Consider the following 19,367-nt stretch of genomic DNA (forward strand, 5'->3'; position numbering starts at 1 on the left):
AAAGGAATAACAAAACGGACGAGGCTTATCGACCCCCTAAATCGCACTTCCAGCCAAAAAAAAACCCGAACAAAACGGAACAGCACACCGACCCCAAATCCCTCTTCCCGCACCAAAAAAAAATATATTCGAACAAACCGATTCGTCAAATCGACACCCGACTCCTAAATCCCTCTCACCGTACAAAAAAAATCCGACAAAATCTGCGAAAAAACTCGGAATATAAAAACTATATGCAGGAAAAAGGAGTCTACAGGCCAAAGTTCAAAACGCAGAAACAAAACCTGAACAACACTCTCCTCAGCGGCGGGCTCTCTTCTCTCCGGAGCAGCCGCCGCTCACCCCCTGCCATCCCTTCCATGCCTCAGTCTCCCTCATCGCTTTAATCGGCGAACAATGCGAGCTTTATTCGCTGAAATAGAGTCAAACATCTGCTTGTGCCCCGTCCTGCAGCCTGTCCGCTACGAGGTTTGAGCACGGTGCCTCTGCGGAAACTCGAAATGTTGCTCCCTGATTCCGAACCAGAGCCCTTACGCGTTTGAAGTAAAGGTGATTACAGAGACCTTAACGTTGGTTAGCATGTACCTCGGCCGTAGATGTAAAAAGCGCTATGCACCCTTCCAGATGATAGTTTGTTTCTGGTATAAGTGACTGACTTGTATCTAGAAACAAATTCTCCCTGCAACCACCTTAATTCATTTGGCGGTATACATGTATAGGGTTAACTGACAATAATCTTGAACGTAGTTACTGAATAAGTGTGTGGTCCTCTGTTCCTTTCTGCGTGTATGATACGGAGTTTTCAATCCGAAAGGCAAATAAAACAACATAGAAAAACAGAATTTAACAATAACGACACCTGTTGAGGAAATTGGGAAAAAGAAACGGAAAGAGACAGATGCGCCAGGAGTGGATGGGTTGGAAGCAGACGAACGAGAAATTCAGGTAACAGCGGAAATACTTTCGGAATAATTGTGTTCATGACGGTGCGCGTCTAGCCGAAGGTGGGCATAGAAGATGGATCAGGTGCTTTCAAACTGCAAGAGTAATGGGTCCACGTATCAGTTTCACTAATCAATTTCCCAACTCTTGACTTCACCCCTCCCCACCCTCCGGTTTCATCTACCACCTTGTGTTTCTTCCTCACCTCCCCCACCCCCGACTTCTCATCTTTATTTTTGGTGGTACTGTGAAGGGCCTAGACCCGGAAAGTCGACTGTACACTTTTCCTTAGATATTCCCAGGACTGCTAATTTTCCCCAGCGTTGTAGTGTGTGTGTGTGTGTGTGTGTGTGTGTGTGTGTGTTTGTTGCAAGAGGACTCATGTTTTTGCAGCATGACCTTCAGCAGCTGTTGCGACGGTAAATGGAATCGCTGTGAACGCGCACTCTCCGGAGTAACTGCAACACGAGGCAAAAGTATTTTCCCGCCCAATATTGAATTGAGGATTTTTCGCGTGTGTGGAGAACGTGATAACAAATACACTACAAAAACGGGAGATTTGGGAGATGGGAGATCCTGCTTTCTCTGGCGACACATTTTAATTCCACATCCCATTCCCATTCTGACATGTCTAACCACGGCCTCCTCTACTGTAAAGATGAAGCCACACTCAGGTTGGAGGAACAACACCTTATATCTCGTCTGGGTAGCCTCCAACCTGATGGCATAAACATTGACTTTTCTAACTTCCGCTAATGCCCCACCTCCCCCGCGTACCCCATCCTCTATTTATATACACACATTCTTTCTCTCACTCTCTCCTTTTTCTCCCTCTGTCCCTCTGACTATGCCCCTTGCCCATCCTCTGGGCTTCCCCCTCCCCCTTTTCTTTCTCCCTGGGCCTCCTGTCCCATGATCCTCTCATATCCCTTTTGCCAATCACCTGTCCAGCTCTTGGCTCCATCCCTCCCCCTCCTGTCTTCTCCTATCATTTTGGATCTCCCCCTCCCCCTCCCACTTTCAAATCTCTTACTAGCTCTTCCTTCAGTTAGTCCTGACGAAGGGTCTCGGCCCGAAACGTCGACTGTACCTCTTCCTAGAGATGCTGCCTGGCCTGCTGCGTTCACCAGCAACTTTGATGTGTGTTGCTTGAATTTCCAGCATCTGCAGAATTCCTCGTGTGACCCACCTACTGATGTTCCCACATTCGGGCTGCATTGTTCGTTTAGTGGGATTCATCACTTTCGAAGTAGTGCGCACGCGCGCGCACTCTCTCCTCTGTTTCTGCATATCTTTCTCTCTCTCTCTCTCTCTCTCTCTCTCTCTCTCTCTCTGTCTTTTACTCACTCGTCATATTTCGGTTACAGGTAACGATTCTTTCATTGGGTGTGTGTCGCTTAAAGATATGTGAGCTGGTGAAAACTGAGCCATTCCTGTTTCTGTTTTTTTGGCCTCGGGTTGTCCTCCCCAGCTCCTCCATGAGTGCCATCGCCATCTTTGTTAATGCATTTACCTGTCTTTGTGTGCAACCGGAAATCACTTCCATCTCCCCCCTCTCTCTCTCTAACGATATCGTTTGTTCTTTACGTTTTCCTCTTCCGTCCATCATTGCATTCCTCCCCAATTCCTCTCACTCTCTCCTTCCTCCTTCCGTTTTTGTTAATCTCCCTGACTTACTGAAAACTTCTTGTCGCTCGGATACCTCCTACTCTTTTGCTCCATTTCTCACAAGCAGCAAGCCAGAATAAATGTTGTGGCGCTGTCCACCCCCCCCCCCCCACACACACACACACACACACAAATCCGGATGGATTCAAATCAGAATCAGTAACTATATCTGAGTTTCCTTTTGAAGTGGCGGTGTGAGAATGAAGGTGGAGTATGACGGTGGGGTGGGGGGGGGGCGGGTGCAGGGGGATTTCCTACATTTACTGCCCAGTAAACGGCACAAGCTGTTCTGAGGACATATTGACCAGCTCTATCAGGAGATATGTGGAGGTTTGGGATGTGCAAATACCCTAATGTGCAAAAGAAGACAAATTTGCAAATACAAAAAAGTAATTATAGTAATAAGTAAATAACCAGATAAATGAATAATACTGAGAACTTGAGTTATACAGTCCTTGAAGGTGAATCCATAGGCTGTAGAATTAGTCCAGAGATGAGGCAAGTGAAATTATCAAACACGAGGAAATCTGCACGCTGGTTCTGGAGTCCGTGGTTTGTAAGGTAACCGACTGGCGGCGATGGAAAAGGGCCGGCCGGAAATTGAGCAAAAACAGGGCGTGGAATTTGAAAACGGTGCCAAAAGCCATTCGTGAGTCAGGGTCGAGGCATCATTACTGCGGCCATAACGCAGAGTACTAACCACTATACGATTACGGCCTCACACTTCAGCTGTGTGCTTCTTATACTGTCAAAATCTGTGATACTGGTGTGACCAATCCGCTGATGTTCCTGCATCGCTGATTGAGTTTCACACTGTCCACACAGCGCTCTCTCTCTCTCTGTATATCAAATCACTCCGTCCCTCTGTCTCTGTCTGTCTGTCTGTCTGTCTCTCTCTCTCTCTCTCTCTCTCTCTCTCTCTCTCTCTCTCTCTCTCTATTGTTTCTCTCTCGGATACTGGCAAAAATCCTACCTTGCTTAAGTCTCTGAGATGTGTGAGCCGGTGTAAACTGACCCATTCCTGTTTCTGTCTCTCAGCATCTGTCTGCCCGCTCCAGCCCTTCTTGGACTACATTTCCCAGTGTGCATCGCACCAGTGCGTATTCAGAACTGCATGCGAAGATGGCGATTGTGAAATGAGTGGACCTTCAACATACATTTCCTATGCTGCTCTACAGTGAGTATCAGTTTAACTGCCTCTGCTGGTCTGTCTGTGTATGAATGTGCGTGAGACAGTCTGTCTGTGAGTGCGACCGTCTCTATCTGTGTGCGAGACGGCCCTGTCTCTCCCTGGGCCTACCTCAGTCCGTCAGAGTTCCTTTCTCTGGCTGGGAATGAACAGACTGCTGACTGTTGTTGCAACCTTTGTTTGTTTGAATCTGCTGAGGCGCGTTTCATTGTACATCTATTTATCTACATTTTCGCACCTGTCTGAACGTAATGTTTACGTAATCTTCAATGTGAATCTTTGCCGTCGGTTTCCAGCCCTGCGGCGCCCGGAAGGCCACGGTCTCCGTGTGTTTCTGACTTCCATTTCTGACATTCCTGTCTCTGAGTGTGCCTGGACTTTTTTGTTTATCTGCCTCTGTATCCGAATATGTCAGCACTTTCCGTGAGAGTATCTACTTTTCTTTCTTACTCTCTCTCTCTTCTCTCCCTCTCTCCCTCCCCCTCCCCTCCCCCTCCCCTCCCCCTCCCCCTCCCCCTCCCCCTCCCCCTCCCCCCCTCCCCCTCCCCCTCCCCCCCCCCCTCCCCCCTCCCCCTCCCCTCCCCCTCCCCCTCCCCCCTCCCCCTCCCCCTCCCCCTCCCCCTCCCCCCCCCCTCCTCTCCCCCTCCCCCTCCTCTCCCCCTCCTCTCCCCTCCCCTCCCCCTCCCCGTCCCCCCTCTCCCTCCCCCTCCCCCTCCTCCCTCCCCCCTCCCCTCTCTCCCCCTCTCCCCCTCTCCCCCACCGTGTATGGATTTGTCCCTGTCTCTGTGTATGAACCCGCTTTTCTGTTTGAGTGCATGTCCATCCACTGTTCCTACCAAAGTCTTTCAGCATACCTCGCCCTGTGTGTGTTGGTGTGATTTGTATGTGGTCCTGCGGCTGTCCGTGAGCATACTCGCACTGTCTCTTGAATGTCCCGGCCTCTGTCTCAGTATGCTGCAGGCATTTCTGTTCCCAGACCGTGACTTTCAGCAAGCCAGTGTCTGACAGTGTACAGCTCTCTTTGAACTTGTGTTTGATTTACACTCGCTATGACTGTGCATGATTATGTTTTCATTTCTTTTCATCTGCCTCTGTGTGAACGTTGATGCCTGCTTCTGTTCGTGAGTATGCATGTGTCTCTCTGTTAGTGTACAAGTCCCATTCTTGGTCTATGTATGTACCAGGTTATGAGTAACCTTGCCCAAACTCTTGATTGTGTTGGAGCAGGAACGCTCATGATCTGTGTCTACTCATCTCTGTGTAACTGCTTTTATCATTGAATAATTCAGTGTACCTGTTACAATGGCTGATTTTATCTATTGTCCCTTTCTCTTTCTGTGAGTGCCACAACTTTGCTTTCAGCTCTGTATTAATCTCTCTCCTTCTCTCAGAAGATCTGTCTCAAAGGGAGATGAGCATTCCTGGCCTCTGTCTGCATGGCCAGTGTTCATGGCCCCCATATGTCAGTGTACTTCCCTCTGACTCTTGGTATTTGTTTCCTGTTCCTCCCTGTGAATGCCAGTGTTAGTGTTCCTGGCCTCTGCCTGTGAGCTTTCATGCCTTGGTCAATGTCTGTTAGTGCTCTTGATCTCTGTCTGTCAGTGTTCCTGTATCTATCCATCAGTGTTCTTGGCCTCCGTCAGTGTTCTTGGCCTCCATCTGCAGTCGTTCTGCATCTGTCTGTCAGTGTTCCTGCCTCTGTATGCCAGTGTTCTTGGCTTCTGCCAGTGGTCCTGCATGCTTCTGTTAGTGCTCTAGTGCTCTTGGCCCCCGTCTGTCAGCGTTCGTGCCCCCGTCTGTCAGCGTTTGTGCCTCTGTCTCTCGGCATCCCTACCTCTGCCTATATCTAGAACGTAGGACAATGCAGCACAGCACAGGCCCGTCAGCCAACAATGTTGTGCGAACCTTTTAACCTGCTCTATATCAATCTATCTCATCCCTCGTACATAGGCCTCCTTTCTTTAATCATCTCTGTGTCTAACTGAGATTATTGAATGTCCCCAATGTATCTGTCTTTATCCACCCCCACCACTCTCTGTGTACAAAACTTACTTCGGATTTCCTCATCTCACTTCAGTCTAATCACCTTAAAATTAGGCCCCACCATAATCAGCAATGGGAAAAGGCCTCGAGATATCCACTCAACCTTTACCTCTTCATTTCTTATACACCTCTATCAAATCCCTCTCAACCTCATTCGCTCCAAAAGAGGAAAAGCTCGAGCTCACTTGAACTATCCTCATAAGACATGCTCCCTAATCCAGGCAGGTATCCTCTGCAGTTTTCACACCCTTCCTGTAAAGAGGTGACCAAAATTAATTACAATATTCTAAGTGTGGTATAACCAGGGTTTTATAGAGCCAAAACATCATTTCATGACTCTTGAACTAAACCCGCCAATTAATGAAGGCCAACCTTCATTAGCCTTCCTATCCACCCTTCTGAACACCTGCGTAAAAACATGTATTGCAACGTTGTAACATTTGCCTGTGACAATGTCTGCCTCAGTATGTACTGCCTCGGACATAACTGTACACCAATGCATATCTTGTTCTTTTCTTTTCAGAAATGCCACTCGGATTTCCTGAAGCATACACAGACAGTAAGGTGACCTATATTTGAATTCAGGTACAGTGATAGGTTCGATTTGATTCTCCCATACAGGAGTTTCTTCCCAGTAACTCTCCACTTGCTTACCAACATCATGTCCAAAAAGAGGACGGCAAATTCAAGTCTAAGGGGCAAACCTAAACGACCTCGCAAGGGAATTTCACTGGACATGAAACTCGATATTTTACGAAGGTTTGACGCTGGAGAGAAGCTTAGTGCAATTGCTAAAACGCTGGTACTTGCTAAGTCAACGGTGGGAACAATAAAAGAGAACAGAGATAAGATTAAGGCAATTGCCCAAGTTGCAGCACCGTTAAGTGCTCGAACGCTTTATCTTCATCGTAGTGAAGTGATGCTGACAATGGAAAGACTACTGAGTGTTTGGATAGAAGAGCAGACACAATGTAACGTGCCATTAAATCCAATGATTATTCGAGCTAAGGCCAGGAGCTTATATGATGATTTACTGAAAGAAAAAGGTAGTGGTGCAGGAGAAAAACGTTTCGTGGCAAGTAAAGGTTGGTTTGACAGGTTTTGCAAGCGATTTAACCTGCATTACATCAAAGTAATCAGCGACGCTGCTGGGGCTGATGAGGAAGCTGTGATAAATTCTCCTAGTGCTTTGAGCAAGATCATATATGAAGAAGGATACCTACCAGAACAAGTATTTAATGTGGCTGAAACTGGTCTTTTTTGGAAACGCATGCCTGACAGGACATTTATTTCAAAAGAAGAGAATTCTGCACCGGGTTTTAAAGCTTCTAAAGACCGTCTGACACTACTGCTGGGAGGCAATGCTGCCGGTGATTTTAAGTTAAAGCCTCTTTTAGTCTATAGCTCTGAGAACCCCAGAGCTCTCGATGGTTACGCAAAACCTCATTTGCCTGTGATATGGCATTCAAACAGGAAAGCCTGGATGACCACAACTATCGTTCATGACTGGTTCACCAACTACTTCTGTCCAGATGTGGAGAGGTACTGTGCCAAACATAACATTTCAAACAAAGCCCTGCTTATTCTCGATAATTCACCAAGCCACCCTCTTAACTTAAATGACCTTTCCAATAATGTGAGGGTTGAGTACTTGCCGAAGGAAACATCAACCTTAATTCAGCCAATGCATCAAGGTGTAATTACAAATTTCAAGCGGTATTATTTGCGAAGAACGTTGAAGCAAGTGGTTGATGCAACTGATGGCGAAGGGAAGACAACAGTCCGAGAGTTTTGGAGATGCTTCAACATTATGAATGCCATTGACAACATTGCTGAATCGTGGGATGAAGTAAAAGTATCTACAATGAATGGTGTTTGGCAAAACATTTGGCCGGGGTGTATCAATAACTTCACTGGCGACCCAGCGGCAGAACCTGCAGAGAAAGTTACTGGAGACATTGTAACACTGGCAAACCAGGCCGGGTTTGAGGATATCGTCAAGGAGGATGTAATTCAGCTGCTAGATTCACAGGAAGAAGATTTGTCAGATGAAGACCTTATGTTATTGGAGCAAGAGCGAGCGTCAGAAGATATCAATGTTGCAGAACCTCCAGCCAGTCCACGTCAACTAACAACAAGCCACCTGTCTGTTACCTTATCGTACATTGACCAGGTCGTGGACATCCTCAGTGCCAACGATCCAAGCCGAGAGCGTAGTCTTAGGGTCGTGCGTTTGCTAAACGACGCTATGAGCTGTTACAGGGAAATGTACAAGGAGAAAATGCGCCGTGAACAACAAACAGATTTTGATGCTTTTCTCATCTGCAAATCAGAGCCTTCCTCTCCCCACATGTAAATCCACTCCGCCACCACTACATCACGCATCGCTCCACCACGTCTCTGGTCAACATTTCGGTACTTTTGTGCATCAGTTCTCCTTTGTTCAGTGATATTATTACCTATCTTATTAAGGATTAACATGCATTTCAAAGTGTTTGTATCTATTGATATATTTGTTATTATTGTTGAGATCATTTGGAACCCATCTTCCTTATAATATGCAAAAGTTTTGTGCTTGGGGAAAATGTCATTTACATGCTTGAAACCACTCCAAACAGCATGGTTGTATTATACCGTCATGTCTCAGTCAATCGACAGAGCAGCCAGCTCTAGATCTAGTGCTCACACGAGTAGTGTGGAGAATAGGCATGTGTAAGCAACCCAGGACACAGTGATAGCCAGTGTCTCAGCTTCAGGGTTCAAACTCAGAATTGTAGTGATTTTGGTAATTAACCAGACCTCAGAAGTCCCCCTGTCATTGCTCAGTGATCGTGTGTCTGGATGCCTACACTCACCAGCAGAGAGTGAGAGATTGAGACAGAAGCTCATTCGGAAGGATAAAGCAGAGCATGCTTCCATTGAATGTAAATTTGAGCTGTCACCCATCAAAGAAAAAGGCATTCTGCTTTTCCTCTTAGTCTGGTCTCTACTAACAAATAAAAAAAACCAGTGCTGCCTTTGATCCCTGTTCTTTGATCTCAGGCAACCTCACTCATAATTGTTGCCGTCTATTCCGAGTGGTTCACAGTCCGCGGGACTGAAGGTTTCATATCAATCAACAGTGAGGTATACAACTAGTGCAATAACATGGGAAGTCATTGACCAGTGAGTCTGTGAAGAGACGGGTCCTGAATTAGTGTGTTTCACCAGTATTGTCCCATTCGATAAAGAGAGTATGAGGCAGGCAGCTCCAGACAAGTATGTTCTGGGGAATGGTAAATCTCCGCCAGCAATGGCTGGTTCAGAGCAGAGACTAAGTTGTTGCTGAGGCAAATCTTTCTACCTCTCTCTCTTGAACTCCGCAGGTTGAGGCCATGATCCATGTTAATTTACTGATGTTAAGTACCTAGAGATCCCATTTACATTCTTGCACCCACTAATCAAGAAGATTCAGCTCAAAATGGTCCAAGTTCTATGTATATTAGTGCAAGTGTAAGTGTTATCCAGGGGAGAGCTGGTGATGATGGATAAACTGTGGCGGGAAATTGAGTAAAAAGGCGTGTTGAATTTCAGGGGGCTGCTGAAAGCCAAATACTGAACACCCCGGTAGATGTATTGGCTGGAAGTTCAGAAAAAAAGTAGCGCAGAATTTGCAGATGTGTCATGACTTGGATTTGACTGAGATTGCTGCAGCCACAATGCAGAATATTAACCTAAATCCAATAATAGCCTCATACATCAGCTGTGCATGTCCTGCACTGTTAAAATTTCTTACCAATGTGACTGAACCACTGATGCTCCAGCAATTAGCAGTAAACCTGAACTTGTACTGCTCAGCTGAGATTCCACCGTGAGACCCTTTCAGTTTTAATTCTGTGAACTGACTGGATGTCTCCCACCAGCGGAGTTTAGAGAGCAAAGTGGCTTTCAGTTCAGTTATCAAAAGTGAGTGGCAGTTGGAGATAAATACACAAATAGCAGGCATTCTGTAAAACGGCGTTGAAGATTAAAAGGCGATTAAACATTGGTTTTGTCATTTGTATATTGAAACAGACTGAGTTGTGTCATTTGTGTCGACGGCCACCACATTCTGAGAAATGTGCTGGTTGTACTCACCACTATGCTGCTGTGGCCCAGGTAGCAGTTTACATAACCTCTTTGTTCCTTTACCTTGAAAGTGCTTGTTCCTACCGTCTCCTCAAGGTCCGCAAGTCTGACTATCAGGGAAGGCCCATTTTTTTCTGGCTGCTCCTGCCCTATTGAACTCATGTCCACTCCATTCTGTCCCACCACCCCCCGCCCCAGTTCAGTTCCTTCACTCCGACATCCATGACAGTTCCCAAACGCTTGATCTCTTCAATCACTTTAATTTCTCTGAATCTGATTGCCTCATTTTCACTATGGATGTCTGAGCCCTACACATTTCTATCTCCATCAGGAAGGCCACTTTCCAGAGAAAAGGCATAACCAGTTCCACTCATCCACCACTCTACTCCATCTGCCAGAACTGGTGCTCATCCTCAACAATTTCTCTTTTAGCTCCTCCCTCTTTCTCCAAAACAAAGTTGTAACCGTGAGTACCCATATAGCCCCCAGTTACATCTGCCTTTTCATTGGCTCGATGAAACAGTCAATGATCGAAGCCTATACTGGTAATAATCCCCAAGTCTTTCAATGGTATGTCAACAACTGCATTGGTGCTGTTTCCTGCACCTATGCTGAACTTGTCAATTTCATCAACTTAGCCTGCAACTCCCACCCTGTCCTCAGATTTACGTGGTCCACTTGCACACCTCTCTCCCCGTTTTGTCTCTCCCCTTGCCCATCTCTCTCCCCTTAAAGTCCATTCATAAACTTTATAATTGTACTGACTCTCACATAGTGTCTCTTCCCACCCTGTCACTTTTTAAAAAGCTAGTCTTTTTTCAGTTACCCGATCAACACTGCATCTGTTCTTAGGATGAGACTTTTCATTCCAGAGCATCTGAGATGTCCTCTGTTTTCAAAGAACAGGATTTCCTTTCCTCTACCACTGATGATGCCCTCTTCCACATCTCCTCCATTTCCAGACATCCACCATCACCCTACCTTCCTGCCGCCGTAACAAGGAAAGAGTTCCTTTGTCTTTACCTGCCATGCCATGAGTCGCTTCATCCAGCACATCATTCTCCATAACTTCCCTAATCTGCAATTGGATACTCCAATAAGTACATTTTCCTTCCCCCCTCATTCTGTGCATTCAATATTGATCACTGTCCACATCACCAACTTGTCCAATCATCCCTCCCCACTGAATACCCCCTGGCACTTATCCCTGCTGGCGGGACTAGTGCTGCACCTTCCTCACCAGCATTCAGGGTCCCGAATAGTCCTTCGACGTGAGGTACACTACAATTGTGAGTCGTTGGGGCCATCTACTGTATCTGGTGCTCCTACTGCACTTCATCTACATTGGTGAGACCCATCTTAGATTACAGGACCATTTCGTGGAGGAGCTATGCTCCATCTGCTGCAAGGGATGGGATTCCCATTCAGACATGTTGGTCTGTGGACTCCTCTGCACTGCGGTCATGATGATGACACCCTCAAGTTGGAGGAGCAACACCTCATATTCCATCTATTCAGCCTCCAATCTCAGGGCATGAATATCAATTTCTCTAACATCTAATAATTTCTCCCCACTTCCCTTCTCTGTTTTGCCATTCCCCTTTTGGCTCCCCTCTTATCCACTTTTTCTCCTCACCTGCTGACCACCTCCCAGTGTTGCCCATTCTTCTCTTTCGCCATGGGTCTCCTTTATTCCGCTATCAGATTTAACCTTTTTCAGCCCTTACCTCTTCGACTGATCATGTCCAAGCTTCTCCTTTGATACTTAGCCCCACCATCCAGTAACTTTCCCTTCACCTATCACTTGCCACCTTTCACTACTTCTCCTCTCCTCGCCTTCTTATTCTGGCTTCTTCCTCCTTCCTTTCAAGTCCTGTTGAAGGGTCTCAACTCGAAAGGTCAAACGTTTCTTTTTCTCCACAGATGCTACCTCATCTGGCAAGTTCCTGCAGCATTTTGTATGTGCTGCTTCAGATTTCCAGCACCTGCCGAATCTCTTGTGATTACTGGTTCTATAGATTACTGGACAACAGAATAGAATGGCAATGGAGATGGATCAAGAGGTTTAAAGCAGTGAGTCTGTCAGCACTGGGTGTCCTGATTCTTAAACCCACGTTTGAACTGTGCAGGGGCTGGGGAAGGTAGGGTCTTTAATGCAAAGTGGAAACATAGAAAACCTACAGCACAATACAGGCCGTTCGGCCCACAAGGCTGTGCCGAACATGTCCTTACCTTAGAAATCTGGTTTTTACCCATAGCCCTCTATTTTTCTGAGCTCCATGTACCTGTCTAGGAGTCTCTTAAAAGACCCTATCGCATCTGCCTCCACCACTGTTGCTGGCAGCCTATTCCAAGCACTCACCACTCCCTGCGTTTTAAAAAAACTTACCCCTGACATCTCTGTACCTACTTCCAAACACCCTAAAACTGTGCCCTCTCGTGCTAGCCATTCCAGCCCTGGGAAAAAGCCTCCGACTATCCACATGATCAATGCCATTCATCATATTATACACCTCTATTAGGTCACCTCTCATCCTCCATCGCTCCAAGGAGAAAAGGCTGAGTTCACTCAACCTGTTTTCATAAGGCATGCTCCCTAATCCAAGCAACATCCTTGTAAATCTCCTCTGCACCCTTTCTATGGTTTCCACATCCTGCCTATAGTGAGGTGACCAGAACTGAGCACAATACTCCAAGTGGGGTCTGACCAATATATCTGCAACATTACCTCTCGGCACCTAAACTCAATCCTACGATTGATGAAGGCCAATGCACCGTATGCTTTCTTAATCACAGAGTCAACCTGCGCAGCAGCTTTGAGTGTCCTATGGACTCAACCCCAAGATACCTCTGATCCTCCACACTGCCAAGAGTCTTACCATTAATGCTATATACTGCCATTTCAGCTACCAAAATGAACCACCTCACATTTATCTGGTTTTGACTTCATCTGCCACTTCTCAGCCCAGTTTTGCATCCTATCAATGTCCCACTGTAACCTCGGAATGCCCTCCACACTATCCACAACACCTCCAACCATTATGTCATCAGTAAATTTACTAACCCATCCCTCCACTTCTTCATCCAGGTCATTTATAAAAATCATGAAGACTAGGGGTCCCAGAGCAGATCCCTGAGGCACACCACTGGTCACCGATCTCCATGCAGAATATGACCCGCCTGTAACCACTCTTTGCCTTCTGTGGGCAAGCCAGTTCTGGATCCACAAAGCAATGTCCCCTTGGATCCCATGCCTCCTTACTTTCTCAATAAGCCTTGCATGGAGTACCTTGTCAAATGCCTTGCTGAAATCCATATACACTACATCTACTGCTCTACCTTCATCAATGTGTTTAGTCACATCCTCAAAAAATTCAATCAGGTATGTAAGGCATAGCCTGTCTTTCACAAAGCCATGCTGACTATTCTTAATCGTATTATGCCTGTCCAAATGTTCATAAATCCTGCCTCTCAGGATCTTCTCCATCAACTTACCAACCACTGAAGTAAGACTCACAGGTCTATAATTTCCTGGGCAATCCCTACTCCCTTTGTTGAATAATGGAACAACATCCTCAACCCTCCAATCTTTCAGAACGTCTCCTGTCTCCATTGATGATGAAAAGATCATCGCCAGAGGCTCAGCAATCTCCTCCCTTGCCTCCCACAGTAGCCTGGGGTCCATCCCGTCCGGTCCCGGTGACTTATCCAACTTGATGCTCCAAAAGCTCCAGCACATCCTCTTTCTCAGTATCTACATGCTCAAGCTTTTGAGTCCACTGTAAGTCATGCCTACAATCGCCAAGATCCTTGTCCATAGCGAATGTTGAAGCAAATATTCATTAAGTACCTCTGCTATCTCCTCCGGTTCCATACACACTTTTCCACTGTCACACTCGATTGGTCCTATTCTCTCATGTCTTATCCTTTTGCTCTTCACATACTTGTAAAATGCCTTGGGGTTTTCCTTAATCCTGCCTGCCAAGGCCTTCTCATGGCCCCTTCTGGCTCTCCTAATTTCTTTCTTAAGGTCCTTCCTGCTAGCCTTAAAATCTTCTGGATCTCTATCATTACCTAGTTTCTTGAACCTTTCATAAGCTCTTATTTTCTTCTTGACTCGAGTTACAACAGCCTTTGTACACCACCGCTCCTGTACCCCACCATCCTTTCCCTGTCTCATTGGAATGTACCTATGCAGAATTCCAGGCAAATATCCCCTGAACATTTGCCACATATCTTCTGTACATTTCCCTGAGAACATCTGTTCCCAATTTATGCTTCCAAGTTCCTGCCTGATAGCCTCATATTTTCCCTTACTCGAATTAAAAACTTTCCGAACTTATCTGTTCCTATCCCTCGCCAATGCTATGGTAAAGCAGATAGAATTGTGATCACTATCTCCAAAATGCTCGATCTCTGAGAGATCTGACATCTGACCAGGTTCATTTCCCAATACTAGATCAAGTACAGCCTCTCCACTTGTAAGCTTATCTGCATATTCTGTCAAGAAACCTTCCTGAACACACCTGACAAACTCCACCTCATCTAAACCCCTTGCTCTAGGGACATGCCCCAATCGATATTTGGAAAATTAAAATCTCCCACCATGACAACCCTGTTATTATTACACCTTTCCAGAATCTGTCTCCCTATCTGCTCTTCGATGTCCCTGTTACTGTTGGGTGGTCTGTAAAAAACACCCAGTAGAGTTATTGACCCCTTCCTGTTCCCAGCTTCCACCCACAGGGACTCTGTAGACAATTCCTCCTTTTCTGCAGCCATGACACTATCTCTGATGAACAGTGCCACGTCTCCACCCCTTTTGCCTCCCTCCCTGTCCTTTTTGAAACATCTAAAACCTAGCACTCAGTCACCATTCCTGCCCCTGAGCCATCCATTGTGACGGAGGTCTCTGCTCAAAATGGTGCAGAGTCAGCCCATTACATGTTTGGTGAAGAGGAGGTTTTGAACGCAAACCTCCTTTGTCAACACATATGACACTCTGTATGGAGAATTAGGAGAGCACCCTTACAATCTGCTGGCTGTGGTTTCTTACCATTCCGCGCTGTTCCAGGCACCGGCAACTCACCAGCAGAATCCCACACAGCAGTTGAATTGTATTTGCAAGTCATCTTCCACCTCACTGGTGGAAACTTTCTTCAGTAAACTGAATGCACATGGAAAGGAGGATATATGTTCAGAATGATCACCTGTATGAGATTAAAAACAGCAGTGCACACTTATTGGCAACTTGCTCATTAATACAAAGCATGTGGCAGAAACTCAATACATAAAAGCATGCAGACATGGTCAAGAAGTTCATTTGCTATTTTGACCAGTCGTCAGAATTGCGAAACTTCTAATCTCTTGGGATTTTCATGCACAACAGCCTCGAGAGTTTACAACGAATGGTGTAGGAAACAAAAGAGATCCAGTGGGCGGCAGTTCCGTGGATAAAAAATGCCTTGTTAATGAAAGAGATCAAAGGAGAATGCCCAGACTGGTGCAAGCTGATAAAAAGGTGACAATAACTCAGATAACCACATATTACAACAGTGGTGTGCCGAAGAGCAGCTCTGAATGCACAACACATCAAACCTTGAAGTGAATGGCCTATAGCGGAGAAGATCATGGACATACCAAATTGAGGAAGGACATTCTTGCTATTGAGGGAGTGCAGCGTAGGTTCACAAGGTTAATTCCCGGGATGGCGGGACTGTCATATGTTGAAAGATTGGAGCGACTGGGCTTGTATACTCTGGAATTTAGAAGGCTGAGAGGGGATCTTATTGAAACATATAAGATTATTAAGGGATTGGACACGCTGGAGGCAGGAAGCATGTTCCCGCTGATGGGTGAGTCCAGAACCAAAGGCCACAGTTTAAGAATAAGGGGCAGGACATTTAGAACGGAGTTGAGGAAAAACTTTTTCACCCAGAGAGTGGTGGATATATGGAATGCTCTGCCCCAGAAGTCTGTGGAGGCCAAATCTCTGGATGCTTTCAAGAAAGAGATGGATAGAGCTCTTGAAGATAGCAGAATCAAAGGTTATGGGGATAAGGTAGGAACTGGATACTGATTGTGGATGATCAGCCATGATCACTGTGAATGGCGGTGCTGGCTTGAAGGGCCGAATGGCCTACTCCTGCACCTATTGTCTATTGAAATACGCTCAGTGGCAACTTCATAAATTACCTAATAAAGTGGTCACTGGAAGTACAATATAATGTGTTGACAGGAAGGGGTGGAGCAAGGGATGGTGTGTGATAGGTGGGTGAAGGTGAGTCATGATATCAGACCGATGTGGGAGAGAAGTACAGTAATACTGCAGAGCATGGTAGGCGAGAAATGGCTGCAGATGATGCATTCCAGTTGGAGAAAAAGCACTATATATACTTAAATAAGGGAAGCAGATGGGTAAATGTGAATAGTGGTGTGTGGGAACCAAGTGTGAGGCATTTGTGGGTGATGAACAGATAAGTAGAGAGGCAAAATAAAAAGGTTGATAGGGGATGAGAGGTGAGATGTGTGGTAGAGTAGTAGGAGGAAGGGGAGGAGTGGATGGGGGAAACAAACAAATTGCTCTGGCTTTTGGATTCTATGGGTGTCAGAGGACTGGTAGATTAGAAGAGAGAAAATGGATAAGGGACAGATGAAAACATAGAAATCAGAGAATTCACTGGTCATATTACCAGGTTAAAGTAGACTGCCTGGGCAGAATATGAGGTGCTTTACCCCTTGTTTGCCTTGACTTTCATCTGGCAATGGAGGCAGCCAAGGACAGGTATTTAGCGTGAGAATGGGGAGGAGGCCACATCAACAGCAACACATACAATAAACAGAGTGAGAGGAGGTGCCTGGAAGGGCTGTTCAGGTCTCTGGATGATGGTGAAGGACGAGGTGTACAGACAGGTAGCTAAAGGCAAGGGAGGGAAGAGTGGACCAGAAAGTTGTGGAGAGAGTGAACCTTGGGGAAAGTAGAAAGGGAAGGGAGGGGAAGATGTGACCAATAATGGCATTTCATGTTAACATTGTAAATGTTGAAACATAATGCGATAGATATGAAGACTGGTGGGTTGAAAAGTACCGGCAATGGGACACAATCCTTGTTCTGTCTGGAGAAGCTGTGGTAAGAGCAGAAATGTGGAAATCATAGGAGATACAGGTGATGGCCCCATCAATAGGGGGAGGGGAATCACCATGTTCTGGAAATAGAAGACATCTCACTGTTCCGTCTCTGTGGTTTGTACCTGCAATATAATCCAACCAAGGAAATTGGACAAAACAGAATTGTGGTGCTACCCATGTGAACATCTGACACTTCTTGACCATCCCTGCCTCTCTGTCAGCCTTTTTTCTACCTCTGAGGCTTCCTTCTTCATTCTGTGCAATACCTTCACAAAGTGCTGAATGAACTCAGCAGGTGAGGCAGCATTCATGAAAACAAATGAAGACTCAACATTTCAGGCTGAAACCCTTCATTAGGTCCATAGGCACTGCCAGCCTGACCTGCTGAGTTCCTCCAGCATTTGTAAGGGTTGCTCCGGATTTGCAGAATCTCCTTGTTTGTCTTGGTGAAATACCTCTATTTGTTCTCCAGCCTCAATGTCCAAGTGTGCTTCTGCTCCACTGTGTGTGCAACCTTCCTCTTCAACTTTTTACCTACTTCTTTTCTCTTCCTCTTTTTGAGCAGGGTGTGTGTTTGTGTGTGAGTCTGTTTCTGTCTCCCTCTCTAATTCTGCATGACATCCATATGGTGTACTGCACCTGTCTTTCAGTCTCTCCCTCTGTCTCCATCTCTCTGTCTGTCTCTCCCTCTCTCACTCTTTCCCTGTAATTGTTTATATTTGTACCTGCCTCCATCTCGATGGGGCGTTCCTCTGTCTGCATCAGTTTATTGAGCAATGAACGTGCATTTTCCACATCTGTTTTAACCATACACTGGAATGTACCTGCCTTGCTGGACTACAAATGCACCTTCTTATGCTTGCCATCTCTTAACTTAGTGTTCTTGAAAGGAATGTGCCTTTTTTTCTTAACGTATTTGCTTTGTCTCTCTGTGTCAGTGCATGGCCCGTGCTGTGGTCCTGTTGGCGTCTTTGTGGATGGAAGTTACTGACTCTGGCTCTGCGTGACCCTGCCTCCGTTACTAGGTGTTCCTGAATCCTATCAGTGTTCCATGAGTACAGTAATTTGCTTCTAATTGTGTGTGTTTCTGCCTCTGCCGTGAGTGTCTGGCCCTGTTTTATGTGACTGCCTTCCTCTTCCTGAGAAATATCTGTCTCTGTGATCCAGCTGCAACATGCGAGTGTGCCTTGCTCTCCCCATGTGTGCAACTATCCCCTTCAGATTGTTTGCCTTTCTCCGCTTTTCTCTTCTTTTGGTCAGGGATTTCTGCTCTGTCTTTGATTGTGTGTGTTTCTAAGTCTCTTTGACACTACATGAGTTTCTCTCACCATCTCCATATCTGATACCTCCTTCTGATTGTCTCCTTTTCTCACTGTCAATGACATCCACGTTGGTTTGCCTGCATCTGCCTTTCAATGCTGCTTGTGAATGTACTTGCCTCTCTCTGTACCTGTCTCCATATTCCTCGGCGACTGCAACAGGAGGAGTACTTCCCTTATCCATACATATTGATTTCTTGAGTAATGAATGTGCATGTTCTGGATTGACTGCCTCATCCTCTGGCGTTAGGTTGCTGGCCTTTGGCTGTGAAAGTGCTGCCTCTCTGTGTGTGCCTGTGCCTCTGCAGGTGAGTGTTCCACTTCTCTCTGTGGCTGTTCTTGCCTCTCAAACAGTGTATACCTGTCTTGACTGACGCTTTCCACACAACCAGTCCTCCTCCCCTATGTTGCAGAACTGGCTGTGCATTTGTGCTTTCCTGTCTCAGTGTCAAAGTACTTGCCTCTCCTTGACACTGCACCTACCTTTTCCTGTGAATCTACCTGGCTCTGTAGCTATTTGCATGATTGTGTCTTCACAGGCTCTAGCTTATGCTTTTGAGAAACGTTGTCTCTCTGAGTACCATCCCCTATTTTTGAATGTGCATCCATTTGTGTGTGTGTGTGTGTGTGTGTGTGTGTGTGTGTGTGTGTGTGTATTTGCTGTCTATGTCCCAAGCTTCAATCTGCTGTTTCTCAACACGCCAGTCTCTCTTTCTGTTGTCCTTGCTGTGTCACTACAAACCTGCTTCTGTGAGTTTTTCTGTCTCAGCGTCTCACTGTAACAATGGACAATGTCTCTCTCTCTACAGAGTATATTCTCGGCATATTCAGCCATCTCTACCTGTACTTTTGATTCCCAGAATGTGTATTTTTCTTCCATTTTTCCCTTACTGTTTGCTGCCCTCCCTTTCCGTTATTAGGCCTCACACCACTTTCAGGGAGCCCCTACAGATGTGCCATAGAATGCATTC

General features: G+C 46.1%; 1 protein-coding gene across 1 annotated transcript; it reads left to right on the plus strand.

Moving 5' to 3' along the window:
* The first annotated feature begins 3,633 nt into the window (after positions 1-3,633).
* LOC134337674 (tigger transposable element-derived protein 1-like) lies at positions 3,634-9,883 on the plus strand. The gene is made up of 2 exons (XM_063032869.1): positions 3,634-3,787; positions 6,366-9,883. Exon 2 carries the CDS (start codon positions 6,504-6,506, stop codon positions 8,196-8,198), a length of 1,695 nt encoding a protein of 564 aa, XP_062888939.1. The 5' UTR covers positions 3,634-3,787; positions 6,366-6,503; the 3' UTR covers positions 8,199-9,883.
* Positions 9,884-19,367: the final 9,484 nt, after the last annotated feature.

This window comes from Mobula hypostoma, chromosome 2 (assembly GCF_963921235.1).
Source record: "Mobula hypostoma chromosome 2, sMobHyp1.1, whole genome shotgun sequence".
NCBI classification, from domain to species: Eukaryota; Metazoa; Chordata; class Chondrichthyes; order Myliobatiformes; family Myliobatidae; genus Mobula; species Mobula hypostoma.

Bases quoted from the DNA above. Each gene is read 5' to 3' on its own strand.
- LOC134337674 (XM_063032869.1), top strand. From the start codon at position 6,504: ATGTCCAAAAAGAGGACGGCAAATTCAAGTCTAAGGGGCAAACCTAAA.